At 39.2% G+C, this 23,511-nt stretch overlaps 1 protein-coding gene across 6 annotated transcripts in view; it reads left to right on the top strand.

Annotated features, from left to right (window-relative positions):
• myom1b (myomesin 1b) overlaps positions 1-23,511 on the top strand; it is a 163,020-nt gene that overhangs the window by 39,819 nt on the left and 99,690 nt on the right. For 4 of the 6 annotated variants that reach the window (XM_048529114.2, XM_048529117.2, XM_048529112.2 and 1 more), the window contains 10 exons: positions 348-512; positions 3,483-3,644; positions 5,419-5,560; positions 7,215-7,414; positions 8,538-8,594; positions 9,519-9,643; positions 10,450-10,633; positions 11,132-11,306; positions 14,307-14,428; positions 18,339-18,356. In XM_048529114.2, coding sequence (XP_048385071.1) covers positions 348-512; positions 3,483-3,644; positions 5,419-5,560; positions 7,215-7,414; positions 8,538-8,594; positions 9,519-9,643; positions 10,450-10,633; positions 11,132-11,306; positions 14,307-14,428; positions 18,339-18,356 — 1,350 coding nt within the window. The remainder of the gene's footprint in view (positions 1-347; positions 513-3,482; positions 3,645-5,418; positions 5,561-7,214; positions 7,415-8,537; positions 8,595-9,518; positions 9,644-10,449; positions 10,634-11,131; positions 11,307-14,306; positions 14,429-18,338; positions 18,357-23,511) is intronic. The other 2 variants (XM_048529116.2, XM_048529119.2) reach the window with 1 other exon arrangement.

Below are 23,511 nucleotides of genomic sequence, written 5' to 3'. Positions count from 1 at the left end.
ACTAGTGGTTTACTTGATAGTTCTTAAATGTACTCATGCCACATTGATACAATTGGTTCTAACCTCAGCCTTGCTGACTCACTGCAGTAACTGCCAAAGACTGTGAGAATGTAAAATAAAATAAAAATATATCCCACATTGGATAGATCTGGAAAACCCTGTACCCAATTGCAAACCTTGCAAAGTCGATTATCATAGCTGGAGAATGCTGATCACTAGCTCTTTGTCAAATATCCCAGTTCCAAATAATTAAGTGCTACTCTCAAGAATTACTTGCGAGAGAAGGAAACACTACAATGAAAGAAAAATGTCAAAAAAACCACGAAGACTTTTTTCTTTCCAAACAGATGACTATTTCCCTGGTGATCCTCATATGAAGTTTGAAGTGCACTTTGTTGATAAGTTCGATGTGTCATTTGGGAAGGAAGGTGACACAATGAGTTTGGGTTGCACTGTCATCGTTCACCCTAACCTGAAGCGATTCCAACCTGAGATCCAGTGGTGGCGCAATGGTAAGTGCTTGCTGTGCCTTGGAGAAACCATGATCAATCGTAGTTGGCAAGAAACTAAAGACCTGGAGGCTGAAAAAAGGTCCTTAATGATTGTTCCTCCTTCCTAACAGCAGTGAAACTGATTGTATACTATTCCACACGTAATGTTCAGCTCTGGCTTTATCACCCCATTACCCATTCCAGTATCGCACAGGTGGGCAACCTTCATGTGAGAGCTTAGAAATGAGTGAAATCAAACTTTTAACCTGTGTGGGATCAGGTGATTAAATTAAACACTCTCCTTATCTGAGGATGAATTCCTTGACAGTGCCAAAATTGGATTTTAGTGGACATTAGCAATAGCACCTCCAGGAAGTGTGCCGGTTCTGGGAAATTTCTTGCAGCAGGATCGGGTGTAGCCCATCAAACTAATTAAGAGGCAACTCAGCATCATCTGAAGGAGGCAAATTGGGATTGAGTAGTTCCCCAGATACCTATGGGCATTGAAGGCCAGAGATAATGGGAACTGCAGATGCTGGAGAATCCAAGATAACAAAATATGAAGCTGGATGAACACAGCAGGCCAAGCAGCATCTCAGGAGCACAATCAGTTTAGTTACTTAGAAGTGGCCTCAGTCTAGCAGATTGAGGGTTGGCACTCCACCCTGGCTTATATGCTCTCCCTGCTGCTCTGGGCCCAGCAACATGTGGAGGCCACTGTGGTAAAAGTTCTTGACCAAATGGTAGTCTGGCAATAAAGACTTAATTTGAGTTTTGAAAAGGTCGGAGAGAGAATACTTCTGTTTTAAAGTACCTCTCACTTACCTAAAAAAATATCGTGCCACTGATTTTTGACGGGTTATGATTTGTCCTTCAGTTTTGACAGCCTGCTCGCTGCCCTTAATTGGTCTGAACACTGCTACACTGTGGTATTCCCTAGGGAACCACTCCTTCTTATGTTATACATAAATAACATGGATCTTGAAATATAGAGTAGAATTTCAAAGTTTGCTGATGATACCAAATTTGGAGGAGTCAAACAGTGATGTATATGTGAACTGCCTGCAAAATATTACTGCAGCTTTGGCAGGTGAGAGGCAGGAATGGGATCTAATATAAAGTGTTCTGATAGAAGGGATAAGGAAAAGAAACGATCAATAGTGGCACATTTCTAAAGATTGTGCAGGAACAGGAAGACTTACAAGTGCATGTGCATAAATCTTTGAGCTATTGTTTTTGAGGGTGGTGGGACATATTGAGGAAGTCATTAGCAAAGTGTATAGAAAACTGGAATTCATAAGTGGAGGCTTGAATAAAAAGCAAGCAGGATATGCTGAACCTTTATAAAGTGCTGGTTAGGCCTCAAATGGAGTATTGAGTTGTGTGCTGACCAGCTCATTTTAAGAGGGATGTGAGGGTTCTTAAGAGGGTCCAGAATAAATTTATCAGAATTTTTTGGGTATAGGAGAATTTATTCACAGAATTAGGTTGATGAAGCTGGGATTGTTCACTTTTATGTCACTGAGAAGACTGACGAGCAAATTGATTGAAATGTTCAAGAATAATACAGGTTTGAATAAGATAGACAAGGAAAAACTGTTTCCATTAGCTGACTCCACAAGGTCTAGGGGATACAGATTTAAGGTTTTGGGCAGGCCATGCAGGAGGAAATCGTGAAGAGAATGGTGATGACCTGGAATTCACTGTCCAAAAGTGTGATAGTAGTGAAAACAATCAATGTTAAAAATAAAAATTGGTTGATGACTCAAGGAAAACAAACTTTCAGGATTACAGTACAGGATGGAGGAATGGGACTGTCTGGATTTCTGTGATGGGGAGCCACTATGGACAGATAATCCAAATGTGTTATATATGACTCTGAGATATTCATCAGGTCCGACAGCAACCACAGAATGAGAAATAGTTAACATTTTAGGGTCTAGAACTTTCCACAGAACTGGAAAAAATTGTTAATAAATTTTGATCAAATGATTAGAGCACTTTCATCATTTACTTTCTCTCACTTGCTTTGTTGTACAACATAGTGGTTCTCAAAAGGTTAATATTTGTGTTATATTGGCTCAAACCATTTTACTGAGATGGCACGCAGTCTATGGGTGGCTAATTGATTTCTGTATCCTTGGGCTTCCATGCCATTTTTAAAAAAATATTCACTCATGGCACAGGTGTTGTTGGCTGGGCCAGCATTTATTGCACTTCTCTACTTGTCTTTGTGAAGGTCGTGGTGAGCTCCCTTCTTAAACCACTGCAGTCAATGTGCTGTAGTTTGACCCACAATGCTGTTAGGGTTGGATTCCAGGACTTTGACCCAGTGATAATAAAGGAACAGCCATATATTTCCAAGCCAGGATGGTCACTGACTTGGAAGGGAACTTGCAGGGGGTGGTGTTCCCATGTATCTGCTGCCTTTGTCCTTCTAGATGGTATTGGCCGTAAGTTTGGAAGGTGTTGCCCAAGGATATTACATAAATTTCTGCAGTGTATCTTGTGAACAGCACACGCTACTGTCAGTGAAAGCGGGAGTGGAAGGTTGTGGTTTCAGTGCCAATCAAGTGGGCTGCTTTATCCTGGATGGATGACTGTTGTTTAAGTCTCCAATGCTTGTAGTTTTTCACAATTTGCTCTGTTCTTTCCTTTTAATGTCTGAAATAGGTGGCCTCATTTTGTTGATATTGCCACAGTTTAGCACAATTCCTAAGCCCTGAATGTTATATTTTGATGCAGGCTGCTTAAACTGTCCAGTATTTTTTTCAGGCAGTTTGTTGCTTTAACTGTTCTTAATCACATCAACCTAAGTAATTATGTTTAGTTGTCATAAGTTGTGACAAAAAAAAATGACATTTACAAAGAATGCCAAGTATGCATACAAATGCAATAATTTTAAAACCTCTAGTGATTATATTCTGTTTGTCTTAATCTCAATACTTGCCCCACACTTACATTTCTACACTTATCCATTTTCCTTACCAGGAGTTCAGTTACAGCCATCTAAGTGGGTTGAGATGCACTGGAGCGGTGAAACTGCTACGTTGACTTTTAATCACCTAAATAAGGAGGATGAGGGATTGTACACTATTCGTGTGTTGACAAAATCTGGCTATGAACTTCATAGCGCATACGTGTTTGTCAGAGGTATGTGCACAACTGAACACAACAGACTATACGTCAATTGAGAAACTGAACAGTATCGACAAGCCAGCTTCCCTGCTGTAGGTATTATGCATTTGGCGATAGGAATTACTGAATAATGAGAACCTGTTTTCTGTCAAGTGACCGTACCATTTAAGTAGGAGCGCTGCGAGTAATTGTTACGCCTCTGACACTACAAAGGTTGCAACAAACAAACCAAGGTCAGGGAAGTGGCCCTAGCTAATGTCCTTCTAGTAAGAAAGTGTATGTTTAACCATTCAACAGGCTTCATTATCTGATAAACACATTCTCCTGTTAGTGCTAGAGATAATGGGAACTGCAGATGCTGGAGAATCCAAGACAACAAAGTGTGAGGCTGGATGAACACAGCAGGCCAAGCAGCATCTCAGGAGCACAAAAGCTGACGTTTCGGGCCTAGACCCTTCATCAGAGAGGGGGATGGGGAGAGGGTTCTGGAATAAATAGGGAGAAGGGGGAGGCGGACCGAAGATGGAGATAAAAGAAGATAGGTGGGGAGGTAGGGAGGGGATAGGTCAGTCCAGGGAAGACGGACAGGTCAAGGAGGTGGGATGAAGTTAGTAGGTTGATGGGGGTGCAGCTTGGGGTGGGAGGAAGGGATGGGTGAGAGGAAGAACAGGTTAGGGAGGCAGAGACAGGTTGGACTGGTTTTGGGATGCAGTGGGTGGAGGGGAAGAGCTGGGCTGGTTGTGTGGTGCAGTGGGGGGAGGGGACGAACTGGGCTGGTTTAGGGATGCAGTTGGGGAAGGGGAGATTTTGAAACTGGTGAAGTCCACATTGATATCATTAGGTATCGTTGTGGCAGTGCTGGAGGCCCATGATGGACATGTCATCTAAAGAATGGGAGGGGGAGTGGAAATGGTTTGCGACTGGGAGGTGCAGTAGTTTGCAGTGCCACAATGATGCCACCCGAAGGTTGCAGGAACAGCAACTCATATTCCGCCTGGGAACCCTGCAGCCTAATGGTATCAATGTGGACTTCACCAGTTTCAAAATCTCCCCTTCCCCAACTGCATCCCTAAACCAGCCCAGTTCGTCCCCTCCCCCTACTGCACCACACAACCAGCCCAGCTCTTCCCCTCCACCCACTGCATCCCAAAACCAGTCCAACCTGTCTCTGCCTCCCTAACCTGTTCTTCCTCTCACCCATCCCTTCCTCCCACCCCAAGCCGCACTCCCAGCTACCTACTAACCTCATCCCACCTCCTTGACCTGTCCGTCTTCCCTGGACTGACCTATCTCCTCCCTACCTCCCCACCTATACTCTCTCCACCTATCTTCTTTTCTCTCCATCTTCGGTCCGCCTCCCCCTCTCTCCCTACTTATTCCAGAACCCTCAACCCATCCCCCTCTCTGATGAAGGCTCTAGGCCCGAAACGTCAGCTTTTGTGCTCCTGAGATGCTGCTTGGCCTGCTGTGTTCAACCAGCCTCACATTTTGTTGTCTCTGTTCTCCTGTTAGTGCTATTGTCTTTGCAAGAGAAATGCCTTGCTGTCAGATAAAACTGGTTATCAACTCCTTGCACTGTGATATGCCAGCTGTGATTCTGCCTTGAGTTAGGCAGTGTTGTGTCCTCCATTTTATTTTGCTGATCTGTTAAGCCTATTTTACTTGAAGTGGCTTAGGTTTTCTTGCTACGTTGCCGCTGACCCTGACAGGAGTCAGAGAATACATTGTTTGGTGGGAAATGATCTACTAAGGAAGCCAGTGTAATTAGAAAGCTGTGTCTCATTTTCAGATGCTGACGCAGAGGTTGCAGGTGCCCCAGGAGCTCCTCTGGATGTTTATTGTTTAGATGCCAATAAAGATTATGTCATTGTAACCTGGAAACAACCAGCAATTGATGGTGGAAGCTCCATTCTTGGTTATTTTGTTGACAGGTGAGTGGTCACTCACTGTTTTTCATTTTTTTTATTCCATTCATTTTAGGTTCTTACTGAATTACACTAATTTTGCAAAGGCAGAATTGTTTTTGTTAGTTTCTTTCCTCCTCTTCTGAAGTCTTTGATTCATATCAGAGTAAAGTTGCCTGAATACTGAATATCAGCATCCCCCCCAATATCCTAATAAAATAGCTTTTTTCCTTACATTTGAACATTGTGGGCTCCAGGAAAGTACCGATCACAGCAAATGGAGTGTGTAAAGTGTAACAGCATGTTTTTATATATTAAATTACTTAATCCAATGATGAACAGAGAAACACAGTAAATATTTAACTTTATTCATATTTTAGTTGTTCTTTCATGCCATTGATCACGGAAAATCAGAGAACTTAGCCATTTTGTCATTCCCTCTGTCTCTTCTCTCCTGTTGCTCCCTTTTAAGAGCGTAGATTACAAGAAATAAAATCAGGAATTGGCTCGTTGGTTCTTCAGCCTGTGATGCCAGTCAATGCAACTAAAGCTGATCTGTCCCCTCAATTCACCGTTTTGCACAATCTCCATATCCCTTAGTTCACTCAGGATCAAAATATATGTAGATTGCTAAATTGAATTCATTCAATAATTGGGTATTGACTGTCCTCTGGGATAGAGCACACTTTGAGCAAAGAAATGTCTTCTTGTCTCAATCGAAAATGTCACTCTGTAACTTCTAGACTATATTCCCAAGCCTTGGAGACAATCCCTCAGCTCTTACTCCATTTAGCCTCTTCAGAGTTTAATAGTTTTTATTAAGATTGCCTCTCATTCTTCTAATTTCAAGGAGTTCTGGCTTAGTCTCTTCTCAAATGACAACCTTATCTTCACATGAATCCACCTAGTGAATCTTTGTTGCTTCATCTATTGAAGTCTTATATATTCTTCCTTTGGTAGAGAGACCATAACTATGCACAATACTCTAGGTACAGTTGCACCAAAGCTCTGTATAATTGTATCAAGACTTTAATTCTTATTCTCAAATTCCTTTCTGATAAAGTCAAACTTACCATTTGCTTTTCTAATCATGCGCTGTACTTGCCTGTTAACTTTCTGTGATTCATGCATGAGGACATCCAGGTCCCATTGAATACCAAAATTCTCAGTCACGCACTACTTAGAAAATATTCTGTTTTCATCTCAAAAGCGAAGGAAACTTTTCTATCTGCCATGTTCTTGCTCATTCATTTAATGTGTCTATATTTCTTTCTAGCCTTCCCCCAACTCAAAACTTACTAACCCAACTAATTTTGTATTATCAGCAAACTTACATGTTGCACTCATTTGTCACTTGTGTCTGGGCTTTATGACAATGATGTCCCAATTTCCAATTCTCACTCGCACTAAACACACTTTGCCCAATAGTAGACCTTTGTAGAATTGCTCTTTATTTTCTTATGTTCCAAATGAAAGCGTTCTCTTGGGTAAAAGACCAAAGACTTAGGTAAAAGGAAAGAAAAACAAATAGGTGGAAATCTCCAAGCAGCACTAAAAAAATTATATGTAGAATGACTTAAGCACACTGCATGTAAAAGTATTTTGTAATTGTAAGAATGGTAACTAACTTGCTCCACTTTTTATATTTGTTCAAACAAACAACTCATCCCTTTTCCTACAGATGTGAAGTAGGAACCAATCATTGGGTTCAGTGTAATGATACCCCAGTGAAGTTTGCCCGCTTTCCTGTCACTGGGTTGGTGGAAGGTCGTTCCTACATCTTCCGCGTGCGTGCTGTCAATAATGTTGGAATTAGCAGGCCATCCCGTGTATCTGAACCTGTTGCAGCCTTGGATCCTTCTGATAGAGCACGGTTGAAGGGTATGCCTTTTTCTTCAGTTAATGCTTACTCTTAGGGAGGAAGTCTTTAAAGAGTGGCTCCTTAAATAACTCATGTTTGACAAACTCTTAACATTCAACACAATGGATCAAAATAGTAAATCCAATGTTTGCTACTCACAATTGACCTGGGTCACATACAATGTGATAGAAAGGGAAAGTAAAGCTCACCAGAATTGAGGGAATCCTCTGCGATTTAGTAGCCTAATATATTGGAGTGACAAGATCTGATGACCAACAGTGGCATGTAGATTTAATCTCCAATGCGAATAAGATCCCAAATCTGATGAATTCGGCTGAGGGTAAATCTCCCTTAATGAAAGAAGAAGAAGAAGCAAAGAAGGATGCATCATGCAGTCTGGTGTCTGGTGCAGAGTGATGTTGGTAATATATCTGGCATGTTGTCTAAAATTTCAAAATAATTGTACACAAGGAGCCTATCAGTGCCGTTTGATCTATTATTAAGTTGCACAAGGACAGTCAAGGTACAGAAAAGCGTAAGGTGGCTTTGACTAGGGTTGATTTTATTCTTGGTGGGAAAGAATGGCCCATTTTCTCCATAATGTGAAACTTCCCAGTGTAAGGAAAGTTTCACTGAGTCGGGCTAATTTCTATTTTATGGAGGATGAAGTCAATTCATTGATCGGTCCTGCAACGGAATTTGATATCCAAGTCACCATCTCTGCTAATACCTGCTTGGATAAATTAAAATAAACCCTAAATTAGCTGTTGTAAACTCATTATTTAATACCTTCTGAACAGTTTTTAATCTACTCTCCTTCTTTTTCTTGAATTCCTCCTTCTTTAACTTTCTCCAATAGTCACCAGTGGATAATCTAGGCAAAGAATTTCTGAAAGTATATGTACACCACATCAACCTTATTTCTCTAAGCCACCATATCAGTTACCCTCTCAAAAATATGGCCTGTTGTTGAAAAATGCACATAATAGATTTTTTTTTAAAGAATTCTGTTAATTGTGTCCATTTTTTGGGGTATGTTGAACTCCTCCCTCCTACCTTTTCTGACACAATACAAAAAAATTAAATTGATTTCAAGGCTTATTGAAAACAATATTTCATCTTTTTGTATTATTTAATTATCAGGAATCCCATTAGCCCCATGGACAGGACAAATTATTGTAACAGAAGAAGAACCAACAGGTAAAGAATGCATCTTTTTCTAAGTGTATTAATCTGCTGAGATCACACTCAACCTGCAATGATTTGGAATCAATCAAAATATTTTTCTCTGTAACCATGTATTTTCCATTTTGTTCTTGTATCAGTAAACTTGTGAAGATGGGTGTTAGCAGTTATAGTTTAGGGAGATTTTAATTTTTGGCAGGTGACTGATGGAGTAAGCCAAATGCCCTATCTCATAAGAAAGAATCCAGAACAGTTGGAAGTCCTGGATTTCATTTATCTTATACTGACAACTTACTGGTGCCAAATGGGCACCAAGCAAGCTCTTGATCAAGCTTGCTGAATTTGGGCTAGGATATGTCAACTGAGATTAAAGTCCCAGGGAAGGTTGTAATTATCAAAGTGGCCTACATTACTTTTCATTAGACCTAAAGAAGTGTTCCTGAAACTGGTAATATGAAGAAAGAGTAAAGGATGTTTTGAAGGCCCACTTTGACAAAGCACTTGATTGCTCTTGATTAATAACCTAGGTGAAAATAGAAATTGTAAAAATTTACATGTTCATTTAATCTTTTAAAAATCTTCATACCGTACAACACAGCAGCATTTTCCTAGTCTTCTTCAGCAAAGATTTCCCCAGTCTCCACTCCAACCTGGGCAGCCCACTTACACTGTAAATGGGTCTGGTATTTGTTTTTCATATGTAAGTACATTGAGCTCAGCAAATTGACAAGCATCAGGAGTACAAGCAAGTGACAGGCGGAAGATCAGTGTGGTGAAGTTCAATTGTATTTGAGCAGGTCTATTTAGGCCATGGATGTTTGCAGGAATTTTGAGCCAAGCAGCATCATTGACTTTCTCAAAATAATAATCAAGAAAAGAAATTCTTGAGTGTTTTCCACTTTTGAAGTAAAGAGTTGCTGTCCCCTTATCTCTCAACAGAGGGTGTAGTGCCTGGACAACCTACAGAAGTTGCTGTGACTGAGGCCACAAGGAATTATGTGGTCCTCAGCTGGAAGCCTCCTGGTCAACGTGGCCATGAAGGAATCATGTATTATGTTGAAAAGGTAAATACCTCAAGATGCATGTGGAAGTACATAACACAATTCCCAAGTCGTTTTCAAATGCATGTGTAAAATTATGCTGTTAAATATCAGCCTATGCCTGGTGATAAGCCATTATTACCAGGAGTTAAGCCATTAAAGAAAATTCCAGCCAAGCTTTACAGAATGCTGAACTTAGATATAACTGTGGATATTCATCAATGTTCTTCTCTGTGTACTTGATGCATTAGATTACCATCCTTCCTAAAATGGTTTTACAGTGGATTTTAACACAAAGGAAACTAGTGTAATATCCACTCCAAGACAACCTTCAACACCCCACCCCCGCCATTTTACGTAGATAGAACTAATAATAGACAAGTATATACTCCTCCTATTTGAACATCTTACTACAGCTTTTATTTAGCACCACAAGGCGTCTCTGAAATATTGATAATGCCTTCGACAGTGGTTTACAGATGAATAATATGCTGTTACGTGTATCTAAATCATTGTGTCACTTGTACATGATGTAATCATTATGACATATCTATTTTGTCCTTCTACAAGCAGAATGAACCATCATTCCTCTTCCTACCTACCTAGCTAAAGCAACCAACCCAGCCACAGTACAATTATCACTGAGTTTCCTAGCAATATATAAATGAGTCTGATCCCAGCAGATTCACCAGTGTCAGTGCTTACAGGGAACATTCAAACCTAAGTGAGCCATCAACTGCCTACTCTGCCTTCCAGTAGCTATTTAACTATAGCCTTATTCATTAATTTTTTAAATGCTCATTAGCCCTTTTCTTGCTTGTGTGGATTAGTGTGTTGCAGGCACCGAGGACTGGCAAAGGGTTAACCCAGAGATCCCTGTGAAGTCTCCACGATTTGCATTGTTTGATCTGGTTGAGGGTAAATCGTATCGTTTCCGCGTCCGTTCTGCTAATTCTGCTGGCATTGGTGAGCCTTCTGAGCCAACAGAATTTACTGAAGTCACAGACAAACTTGGTAAGTATGAATTAGACATGACCATACACCCACTTGTCATGCCTGCTTTCCTATGTTACCTTATAATAATTGTTTACCAGGATGTAACCATTCCCTGCACAGTATTTGTACAAAATACAGATCAGGGTTGAATTAGCAGCTTGCACCTTATTAATTATCAGTCCCTATGATTTATCTTCTTAAGTGTACAGCATAAATCTTAGTCACTCTTCTTTTTACTGTTGCTGCTCAATATTACGCATGTCGTGTCAAACTCCTCAAGAAACAGATTACATTGGATCTGAGAGACAAGAAAGCTTACACTTTCTCTACAAATTCTGAAGGATGAAGCTTCAAAGTTTTTTTGTTTATTCTAGGGTATTCCTTTTAAACTAAATGCAAAAAAAACCTACAGCTCACAATTATTGTCAAACAATGGTCTCTCATACAGCCTCTAGAACAGTCAAAATAGCCATGTTTATTTCAGTACTTGCTAAATTTTTGTCTTTTGTCTTTCAGATGTTCCAAAAGCTCCAAGTCATGTTGTGCCTTCAAGAAACACAGACACTTCTGTAGTTGTCACTTGGGAAGAGTCAAAAGATGCAAAGGAATTAGTTGGGTACTACATTGAAGCAAGCATCAGTGGATCTGGAAAATGGGAACCATGCAACAACAAACCAGTGAAAGGCAAAAGGTAGTGCTGAAGGCTATTAGAGAGTCTTACATAAATGAAGCAGAGGAAAGAATAAGGCAGATTCAAACTGATTGCATGAGAGAAAATGGGTGTGTATGAAGAGACCGATACAGAATTTGTCCATCGGCACTGAAATAGTCTTGTTGCACTTTACATCTGGCAGCAGAACCCTAGGGATGCAGATATCACAAAATCCACTTGGTACATGTATATGAACTAAAAGCAGAAAAAGCGACAAGACATATTTGAGAAGGAGTTATGTTTTGTCGTTTATATATGTATTCTTTCTCTACTGCTCTTCATATCTGAAGACTTCAACATACGGGATATGCCATGTCATAAATGGCGAAAAGGCCTGGAATAACTGCGAACAGTGTTGCTGGTTCTGCACAAGGCATCATGTTTGCTCGAGATTTTTCATTTTATTTCATTAAATTTCCTTCTATTTTGCAAGGACAGGGAATCACAAGCCCTCAGGTGGAAAGGTGAAATATGTTCATCTAATCAAGAGAAAATGAAAACATATTGGCAGGGCCAAGCAGTACAACACTGATCTCTGGCTGTTTTGAAGCCTCCATTAATAAGAGTGGGACAGTACATAAGTCCTTCACATAAATGACATGACCAGTGGCTTTAGGGAAAGGAAACATAATTTTTTTTTCCATTGGCAGGATTTTTCAGTTTTTCTGTTAATTGCCATCTTTTTCAAGTGAAAACTGGTAGAATAATTTGAACAGAAAGTAATCTAGAAAACTTTCCCTTTCTTTGTATACTTTCAAGAGAAAATGGTCGTAAATGCGTTGGCATGTGAGATCCTTGGTGTGACTGCCCACTGCTCAGTTGTTCAGGCCTCCTCCTCTGAGGTGGAAGTGGGCCTGAGGGTCAGTGCGCACTGGCTTCTTAGCTGAGGTTCCCTGGGTGTCTGCGTAAGAAATGAGAAGGGATTAGTTTTAGAAGTCAGATAAAATCTTATCCAGGTTAAGAATGAATTAGCACGGGTGGCAATGGGAGTACAGTGTAGCACAGAGCCAGTTGCCTTGTCTGCCCAACCACACTTGAGCTGCTGTGCTCTTCTCCTGTCAAATCTAGTATTTTCTCCTCTGGGGAGGGAGTAGTTTGTTGTCTGGCATCCCTCCACCAGTCTTGGCCTTCTCTGTCCAGTTAAAAGCAAGATTTTCTCACAATGTGATTGAGATGGATTGAGTACAATGAAGATGAGTGCAAGAATGGTTAATGGTGATGCAGGAGCAGATGAGTTGGTGAGGTGTCCCCAGTGAAGGATGAGGAGATCAGAAACCATGAGTAGTTTAGAAGGATGAATTAGGTGAGAGTTAGTGATACTGATGATGTATCTGTAGCCTTTGAGCCTTGATGAGATGCATGTGCAGTGGCAGAGTTAGTGAGTGGTGGCCCTGTGAGTGTGATGTAGCAGTGAGAGACCTTGGTGGCACATGTTTTTCGAGAGCATGGACAAATATTGGCTCTAGGCTCTGGGCTTCCTACTTCACTCGGACTCAGCACTGAAAATACTGTCCAGGTCCAGGCCCAGGCTGGCTATTTCTGGTGGCCTGGCCATCTTTGGCAGTGAACAGTCAGCTTTCCATCTACCAGCACCTCTTGATCCTTGTCCTGGATGCAGGAAGCCAGCTTGCTTTTACTCTTCGACATTTTCAAACTTCAGGGTGAAGTAACACAGTTTGAGAAATATTTCCTGGCTTGCAGTACCTGAAGTAGTCTGCAGCTTGACATTAAAAAAAACAGTATGAGAGGTATGTAAGCTGGAATGTCCCAGCAGTGGTGAGCAATTTGCCATGTGATTTCCCTGATAAACTCACTTCCTAAGACTAGAAGATGTAGAAGCAGAAATAAGCCTTTCAGCTCATCAAGTCCACTCTGCCGTTTGATCATGGCTGATATGTTTCCCAACTCTATTCTTCTGCCTTCTCCCTGTAATGCTTGATCCCCTTACTAATCTAAAACATATCTATCTCTGCCTTGAAGACACACAATGATTTGGCCTCCATAGGCTTCTGCGGCAATGACTTCCACAGATTTACCACCAGCTAGCTGAAGAACGTCCTCCTCATCTCAGTTCTAAAGGGTCCTGCCTTCTCTCTGAGGCTGTGCCCTTGTACCTCTCCTACTGCTGGTATCATCTTCTCCAAGTCCACTCTATCCAGGCCTCTCAGTATTCTGTGCCATTCAATGAGATACCCCCCCCTCCCTTTCTAAACTCCATTGAGTACAAACCCAGAGTCCTCAATGCACCTTGTATGACATATGACACTCAACAGCAATTATGATGTATAAAGCTGAAGATTGTGTGAGAAAATTCACCATGGGGTCATGGCAGGCTGTGCACAATGTAACTCATTCACTATCACATTTTAACTGCAAATGGGAAAAAAATTCAGCCCCATGTGTCAGGAAGGAGAACTTATGAATATCACGAAATGGCATGGGATATTCATGCCAGTGACATGGTGAAATACACTTGATGAAGAACCAGCACTCTAAAAGCTTGTGATTTTAAATAAACCTATTGAACTATAACCTAGTATCTTGTGACTTCTGACTTTGTCCACCCCAGTGCAACAGCAGCATCTCCACATCCTAAACATGCAAGGCATATCTAAATAAGAAGGCATAACACAAGATGCTTACTCCAGCACGATAATATTGGTACATGAGTCAATGTTACATGATCAGACTTTCAGGACTGCATTCCATCAGAGTTGGTAATCCCTCTTATTAAACCATTGAGTAGTTCTATTTCACCTTAATTGTGTAATTTCAGATCTCATTTCATTGTGGCAGAAATATGGGAAGAAGACTTAGCATTGTTGTGTAGTATAGTTTTCTGTTGAATTAAAACTTTTCCTGTATACCTGATACTTGTAGTCAAGATAATATATACAAAAATTTTGACTGGAGCACAAATATAAAACTACCGTGGTATATAATTGAGTGATGTTGTAAACAAAGTATTTTGTCTTATAGATTTATTTGTCATGGGCTACAAAATGGACAGTTATACAAGTTTCGAGTTAGGGCTGTAAATGCAGCCGGGCTTAGTCAATTCTCACATGAGTCTGAGGCTTTGGAAGTCAAAGCTGCTTTAGGTAGGTAATAACATTTAAATTGTTGTCATATGAAGCTGTCATTTGTGAAAGTGCATTTATTTACCTATAAAAATACATTTACTTAATTTTGAGTATCTATTTACATATTTTTGAACTACATTTAACCTGAAAATTCATCTACTTGTTTCAAAATGGTATTTGTTTAATTACGAAAAATAATCATTTATCTTTGGAAATGTATTTATTGCTTTTAGAGTTTTCTCAGTAATTAATGAGTCACTGTTTTCACAGTACCATCTGTTTCACTTTACCATCCATGATGCCTTACTCGATGTTCTGATCATGCACTCTGCCTGTATCACATGGAAAGCATATTTTTCTCATTGAGACTATCCATTATCCACTATACGAAATCTCACATCAGCCTGCTTCACAGTCATATGTTCCAAAGCTTACCTGAATCATCGATTTCGTGCCTTGCTCCAGCATTATGTAATGTATCTCATAAAACACTGCCATCTTATTCATACAAGTGAAATCACCTAGCTCTTTTCTGTTCTGCATTTGCTACAATTTTTGCTTGTTGCTTACTTAACAATACAAAAGCACATTTAACGCCTGTTTCTATGACTGCTGCTGCCTGCTTTTAACCAATTATCTCCTGTAAGCAAATATACCAGTTCCTTAGATATGTGAAATGGCCATGTTGCAAAGCCCTGCATTTATCAAAAATTAATCCATGCACCGCTTACTCATCGTTATGTAGTATTTTTCCTTTGAGTTTAACTAAATCGATCAGTGTTTTCAAAGTCTAAATGATATATATTTAATTATTAATGATGATAGAAATCCTTCCACCCATTTCCAGTTCAAATCAAAAATTAGTTTACTGAACAACTTGTGAAGCCTACGTTGGGTCCTAAAACAAAGGGATAATTGATATGATCGGATGGCATTGTATTACTGTATATACAGTTATTTAAATGGCCTAAATAAATTACTGAAACAACTTATTTTCTTCATTGGTCAAATCATTTTTCTCACAAATAGTTTTGTTGCATAGAATTCCATACCTCTTGCCTTTACAGAGCTGGTAATGTTGATATATTTTTCATTTAGGATTTGGGGTATCAGTTAGCTAGACAGCTGGTTAGCAATATGGAGTATTGCTCCCAGTGTGTGTTCAATTCCTGCTCCAATTGACGTTACCCTGAAAGGACTTGCCCTCTCAACCTCTCCTTTTACCTGAGGTATGGTGATTCTCAAGTTAAAATCTCTGTGTAATGAGAGAGCAACCCTGTAGTTTGGTAAGGCCATGGTGTTTTTACATTTAGGTGTTGCACTTATTGTTGTGGACTTTATTTATTGGAGAAGGATCAGTTAGGGATGAGTTTCAGGGCTGACAGGCTAATGGACGGGTTTTACTGGTATTACTCTTGTAGCACTTAACACTTTTTAGCAGGAGGACTTTCTGAGGGCTTGGGAGATAATGGTTCTTCTGGTTCATCTCAAGAGCTTTAAGGCCCAATGGAATTGCAGGTTGTCAATAAGAACTGCAGGTCTCTTTATCTCTTCCTCATTGTATCTCCTTGGTATGCTATCCCTTTGTTTCTCTCACTCTCTTTTAATTTTTTTTTCACTTATATCTCTCGCTGTTACTTTCCCTCTTTCCCTATGAATGAAATTGACCTTGCCCAGCAGTGCAAAGTATGCTTGCAGCAAATCGAAGTCCGTGCAGTTGATTGAAAGGGAAGTGGGGATGGCCTAGTGGTATTATTGCTGGACTATTAATCCAGAGACCCAAATAACTTTCTGGGGACCTCGGTTCAAGTCCTGCCACAGCAGATGGTGGAATTTGAATTCAATAAATATCTGGAATTAAGAGTCAAATGATGACCATGAATCCATTGTTGATTGTTGGAAAAATCCATCTGGTTCACTAATGTCCTTTAGGGAAGGAAACTTCTGTCCTTACCTGGTCTGGCCTACATGTGACTCTAGACCCAAAGCAATGTGATTGCCTTTTAACTGCCCTCTAGGCAATTAGGGATGGGCAATAAATGCTGCCTGGCCAGTGATGCCCCCATCCTGTGAATGAATAAATAAAAAATTCGAGCTTGATGAAAAACAGACTGTTAACTTGTTAAATATTTTATGTTTGATGTAGCATGGTGGTTGATGGTTAGCTCTGCTGCCTCACAGTGCCAGGGGCCCAACTTTGATTCCAGCCTTGGGGGACTGGCTGTGTGGAGTTTGCACATTCTCTCTGTGTATGCCTGGGTTTCTTCCAGGTGCTCTGGGTTCCTCCCACTATCCAAAGATGTGCAGGTTAGGTAAATTGGCCATTGCATTATAGAGTCCAGAACTAGGTAGGCTAGGTGGATTAGCCGTGGGAAATGCAGGGTTACACGGTTAAGAATGGGGGTTTGGGGCTAGGTGAGATGCTCTTTGGAGGGTGGGCACAGAATTGAATGGCCTCTATCTGCACTCTAGGGTTTCTATGAACTGATAAAGATCAGTTTCAGACTGCCTGTTTTTAGCTCTTTCTGTGTATGGTCACATTTCCATTAGTCTTCATGAGTCTACAGAGATGCTTCCTGTACCTTTCATGTCTTTTTTGTTTCTTTTCTCTTGTTACAGTCTCGGTTACTCTGATGCTTTCTTCTAGGGTTCTCTAAAGAGTAATAATTTCTCTGGGTGTTTATCTCCCTGTAATTGTCTTCCTCATACCCGGTGCTTTCTCTTGTTATTCCATTGATCTCATTGAAATGTATTATTTTGCTTTCAATGAGCACAATCAATGCCTTTTTCTCTGCTGATCTGTCATAGTAGTACCTGGAAGGGTGACCAAGCAAGAGATTGCAGTGCAGCTAGTGTTAGGGTTTTGTGAAGAGCAATGAGAAGGACAGTGGAATGTGTGGGATGTTTGTGGACTGGAAAGTGAGGAGGTATTATCAAAACCACTTGTTGGCCTTTTGTCAGGTTGTTCTCCTGTGAAGTATATTGTGATGTTTTCCTATATTAAAGTAAGCTGCTGTTGCTACTGCATATATAATTCTCATGTCAGCCACAGGATGTCAGAAGATGAATTACACAAGTGTAGGTGGATCAATAGCATTTATTAACTTGAGTGGATGTATTTTAATCTATCCAGGTTGTTAATTTTACTTGGGAAATAGAGGGAGGTACTAGGTAGTGAATTGAATACTTTAGAGGTTAGTTTGCAGCTTATTTTTTGTCAATTTGTAATGATGTGTTGAAATTTATTTTTATAGGTTTGCAACAGGATGAGTGGGAAACTAAGTCAATGGGTGCAGAGAATTGTTTTGTTACTGCGTTTGGGCAGAATTCCTTTTTAAGAGAGAAAGTTTTTGTGCAATAGATTTAGTGAAGCATGAAAGTAAAAAAAAACTTTAGAAAGGGAAAACTCAATCATTTGTCCAATGAGGTTTAAATAAATTGACAGGCATTCAAAGAATTAAGTTGAATGCTATTCATGTTAGATATGAGAATTATGAACTGGAATTATGATATTTACATAATATGACATAAACCATTTCATTTTATGGAGAAAAGATATCTTATACAGGTTCTCAAAATTTTAAAACAATTATTGAAAGCCTCTAAATGTCATCCAATGTATCAAAATAAACAATACTCTGTTTAATAAGTGCAAAAATTGCCCTTGTTTAAGTTTTATACTCCTTTGCTTCTAAATGTGTTGGTAGTCAGAGCATTGTCTGTTATAGGAACAAATGCATCTTACTCATTGTTTTGGCTTTGCTTACTGCTATGTTAAACTTTGAGCAGAATATTCTTGTATCTCTGTCCTTGTTTTTTGTATGGCGTGTTTGTCTTCATTTCTTCATCTTTGAAAAAATGAAGTATATCTTTTTGCATAAACTGATCTATTCATGAATGCCTGTTTAATTACTTTATTTAACTCTAGGAGGAGGAGTGCCTCATGGTGTGTTTCCTGAACAAAGTGGTAACTTTGATGGACTAACAGACAGCAGTGCACGCTGGGATGGCAAGCATGAGGCATCTCAGCTGGCACGTGACACTTTACTAAGTTGTGATGCTGTGCTTAACAGACACCTGCTACCCACTGGCTATTATAACTTGCCATGCATAGTACCAGATACACCAAAGGAGGTAAATGCAGAACGGACAAGCAAGTCTAATCTCAGAGGCCTAAAGGTACAAGATATGTACGAGGAGGGCCCAAAGAATAAAGATAAGCATGACAAGGGCCTAAAGATGCAAGATATGCATGAAAAGGGCCCAAAGATTCCAGAAAAACATGAGGGTCCAGAGATAGAAGATAACCATGACAAGGGCCCAAAGATACAAGACCTGTACAAGGAGGGCTCTAAGGTACAAGACAAACATGAGATGGGGCCTAAAATACAAGATATGCACGAGAAGAAGGAAAAAATAGGTGAGAAATCAGGAAAACAATACTGAATTTAAACACAGCGAGGTGGAATCATATTCTGGGAAGAATTGATTTGGTCTCAATGAATGTGGTTTATATATTTGCTTAATTGTTAAGGAGATTGATGAATGATAACAAGAAGTTTATAACAATAACTTTCACTTCAAAGGATAACAAAGTGTGAAGCTGGATGAACATAGCAGGCCAAGCAGCATCTCAGGAGCACCTGAGATGCTGCTCAGCCTGCTGTGTTCACCCAGCTTCACACTTTGTTAGCTTGGATTCTCCAGCATCTGCAGTTCATATTATCTCTCACATCAAAGGAAGTCCCTACACATTTTACAAACCTGTTGAGTAGAAAGTGGAAGCAGATTGTAGGCATCTAAGGAGATATAGAGACATGTTAGTGAACTGTTTTTAGAGAGCATTTCAAGGTGCAAGGGCCTAACAGGAGAGAGATTGTACTCTGACAACCAACTGGAATGTGAATCACAATCTGATCTCTGACCAGTGGGAACTAAAGGGAAAGCATACAACAAGAGAAAATGACAAAAATTATGAAAATAAGATCATAATTTTGACAGCTGGGATTAGAGAGGTAAGTGGTGGTTGCAATGAAGCTTGGGAAGGAAATGAGTGAAATCAGAATGTCCATATGGCTATTCTGTTCAAAATGACACTGTGTTTATTGCTATGCCACTCAGTCTCATAAGTTCGCCATTGACCAGTTAAACCAGAAAGACAGTTGGGCAGATTATTCTTTTGCTCAGTGCTATATATATCTCAGTGTAATACTTCACAATTAGTTGAAGTACACCTGTTGATTCAACCTGTCACTCTGTTTGTACTTTTCTTAAATCTTCTACAGTCCTGCTCACAGCTTACATATTTGTTACATCATACATTTAGAGACCAACTTTATTTTCCCTAGGGCAATTCAGCATGGACAATAAATACTGCTATGCTAGTGTTGTCCATATCCAAACGATAATATACTAAATGTTTCCTTTTTGCTTTTAACTGAATTCTGAAAGGGATGACGTGTAAAAAAAAGTTAATTGATGAGGATGTCAACTGCAGTTTGCTGTCACTGGAAATACCCAGACATCCTCATCAACAATATTCAGTTAAAAGCAAAAAGGAAACGTTTAGTATATTATCCTTTGGATATGAACAACACTAGCATAGCAGTATTTATTGTCCATGCTGAATTGCCCTAGGGAAAATAAAGTTGGTCTCAAAATGTATGATGTAACAAATATGTAAACAATGAGGAGGACTGTAGAAGATTTAAGAAAAGTACAAACAGATTGACAGGTTGAATAAACGGGTGTACTTCAACAACTAATTGTGAAGTATTACACCGAGATACATAACAAAGGAATGGGAATATGTACTTTAATACAAAAACACTATCAAATGTGAATAAATAGAATTTCTCATGTATTATTGCAAGTGAATAAAAGCATTGGAAAAGACAATTATATTTGTCTTTTAAAGATCAGAGCTTGGCAGACAATAGTAAAATGATATTTTTAAAAATAAGTATTAGCTGATAACAGAATTAAAGTAGCGTGCCCAATCATGGGAAACCCATTATAGAACATGATAATGCATCACACTATTTTTGATTAATAAACAAATTGCTGCTTTCTAATCATTGAAAATAATTGTGCTTAAAAAGGAAATGCTAATAATTAATTGTACCTCTTTAAACTAATGACATGGATAAGTATGATTCATCTCCAGGTAAAGAGCCTGTGCAATTAGTACAGTTCAATAAGAAATTTAAGAATTTGTTTTGATTATGCATCTGAATTCTGACCATAGCTGAAATTGCAAAGTGAAAGACTATATATGCTTTGGCCAAATCAGTTCAGCTGCCTATCTTAGGGACAAATCCAAATTCAGTTTGCATCATCGTCATCACCCAATTCTGGTCTATCAGCACGCCTGTGGTCACTAATAGCTCCGAATCTATTTAATATATTCATCCTTGTTTTCAAACCTCCCGTGGCCCTGCCAATTCCTTTTTGCGTAACTAGCTCCAGCTATGTGATCTTCTAAGAACTTTGTATCCCTCTATTTAATTTTTCTAATTAACCTGTTCAGGGATGTTATTACACACCTCTTGAACATATGGGACTTGAACAGGTGGGGGCGGAGGGAGGGTGAGGGGGGCTCCTGGTCTGGGGTAGGGACACTACCACTACACCACAAGAGGGCATCTGAGTAGGGACTTCAATGCATTTAAGGCATTGATGGTTCCACTACAGATGTCTATACTTTTAACCATGCAAGTTCTAAACTCTGGAGTTCAGTCCCTGTACCTTCCACCTCTTCAATTTGTTCTTCTCCTTTTATGATCTCTCTAAGACTGACGTCACTGAACAAATTTTTGATCAACTCTCCAAATGATGCTTTATTTGTCTCAGCAGCAATTTTTCAAAAACCTGATGATGTCTGTGAAAAGTGTTTTGAATGTTTCACTACAATAAAGGAGTTACAAAACAGCATTTGTCTTTAAAAACGTGTTCAAGCATCTGATATCAATTTTATGTGGGGATTTTGGCTGCAAGCAGTTAATTACCTAGCCTGTTGACCAACTAAATAACAGTGTAATAGGCATACCTTGCAGCTAGGAATAATTCACCATGAGCAGTGCGCGTATATTCAATTCCCTCAAATGTGTCAGATTCAGTAACATAATATTCCTAGTACTGCCATCAGACTCACAGTTTAAATATTTTTATTAAAAATAATACAAGGAAATAAAAAGATGATAATGTTTTATTTATTTTTATAATTGCTTCAGTTCTGTGAGTGAATGTACGTGTTTTATGATGTAGTGTTAATTTCGCTTCAGTAATGTCGTAACTTGCCAATATGTTTCACAGTTTAGAACAATTCTCGGTGGAAGATGAGAGGTATTGCGATATAAGTTCTTTCACTTGTGTGAAACACCTTTGGTAATTCATAAACACGATATAGATATTTGGTACAGTGATTGATTCTAACACACGATCACCAGTGTAATAGCCTTGATCAACATGCATGTTTTCAAATCTGTAGATTTTTCTTGAATATGCTTGTTTCCTTCCAACTTGAAACATATCAATTTTTCTTTATATGATATACTTTATGCTTTATACTTGACCACTCCCTAACTTCCTAGGAAAGGTTTTGACACAGTACTTTTCTGGTGAGAGATGAAAGGAAACAGCCCTGGTTATTTTACAATTGATATTCTCTTTTGCTCTGTGAGATGGCTCTGAAACTCTGTGTTGTCTTTGAACTGGAGAATTCACAACATTTTGAGTCATAGGTGTGAGCTATCATATGGGTACTAACTCATATTTTCAATGAGTTTGAGTTTGTGTCTTCTTTAAAAGACTGGACAGAACAATGGCATTAAAATCTATTAGGTGCTCTGTACACAACATCGTTAACTTTCATTTTAAGACGTTGTCATAACTTGTTGCATTTTTAATTTTTTAACAGAAATTAAGTGAAGTTAGATTTTGTAAGTGATGTCTTTCTGGGTTTGCAATTATAAGTAAATATAAGAGAAATAAATGCTCCAGCAGGAAGACAGCAAGCAGAGACACCACTTGGGTTAACACCTAAATTAAAACGAAACACTATGGCTTCTCTCAAGTTACATAGTTAGTTATCCTACTCATTTAAACAATTTCACTCCAATAAAATGGTTAATTGGTAGTAACATGGAATCTGAGTTTTTGATCATGGATCCTGGTAGGATAAAAGACTATTTCTTGTAGTTAAATTTTTTCTTTCCCATTTTGTCTTCTCCTCTTTAGAAGTCAATGGCTTCCGCTCAAATTAGGGTTTCACAGGCAATCTCCTCATACTTTGTGTAGCCTTATCCCTTCATTTGTAATTAGATACAGTGAGTGTAAGCAAACTGCTGTGTATTAGGGAATGAAAGCCTATCTCTCTCTCTCTCTCACACACACACACACACACACACACACACACACACACACACACACACACACACACACACACACACACACGTGCGCTTGCTCGCTCTCTCTCTCTCATAGCAAACAAACACATGCGTCATAGACAATGATTAAGATTCTGAACCTGATGTTCTGTGAACTAATTGGGATCACCAAGACCCATTTTAAAGCTTGAAGTGCTGCTCAAGAGTGAAGAATAAACAGGAGGCTTTTCTCATCTGCATAGCACAGTTACATGTTGTTTTTAAGAAATTAACCATTCCAGGCAGTTTCAGGTGGCATGTTTAATTTTTTGGTAAGCTCCACCATAAACCAATAATTGCACCACATATTTCATAGGTTATTTTCTATTCCTGTCTCTCAAAATGCTGAGGAATATTTGAGCGTGCAATCATATTTAATTCTACTTGTATGGAAATACTACCTGGATTGCCCTTTGCAGGAATTATAGCGATGTTCTGAAGTTGAAAATTCAACAAAAAGCCAAATCTAGTTGTTATCTCAGTTTCAGTAAAAGTTTCAAACTCAATGCACTAGTAGACTGAGTTTACTTTTTGCTGGCATTTCATTATGATACCAATATAATGTAAAATTCCATAATAAATGTCATTTAAAGTCATAATCAATACAGTATATGGAAAATGCATATTACTGGTCAAAGCCAAGCTTCCTTCAGTTATTATTTATAAAATGAATGA

Source organism: Stegostoma tigrinum, chromosome 5 (genome assembly GCF_030684315.1).
Source record: "Stegostoma tigrinum isolate sSteTig4 chromosome 5, sSteTig4.hap1, whole genome shotgun sequence".
In the NCBI taxonomy this organism is placed as follows: domain Eukaryota; kingdom Metazoa; phylum Chordata; class Chondrichthyes; order Orectolobiformes; family Stegostomatidae; genus Stegostoma; species Stegostoma tigrinum.
The sequence above is the reverse complement of the archived record's forward strand: the minus strand, read 5'-3'. Positions and strand labels throughout refer to the sequence as shown.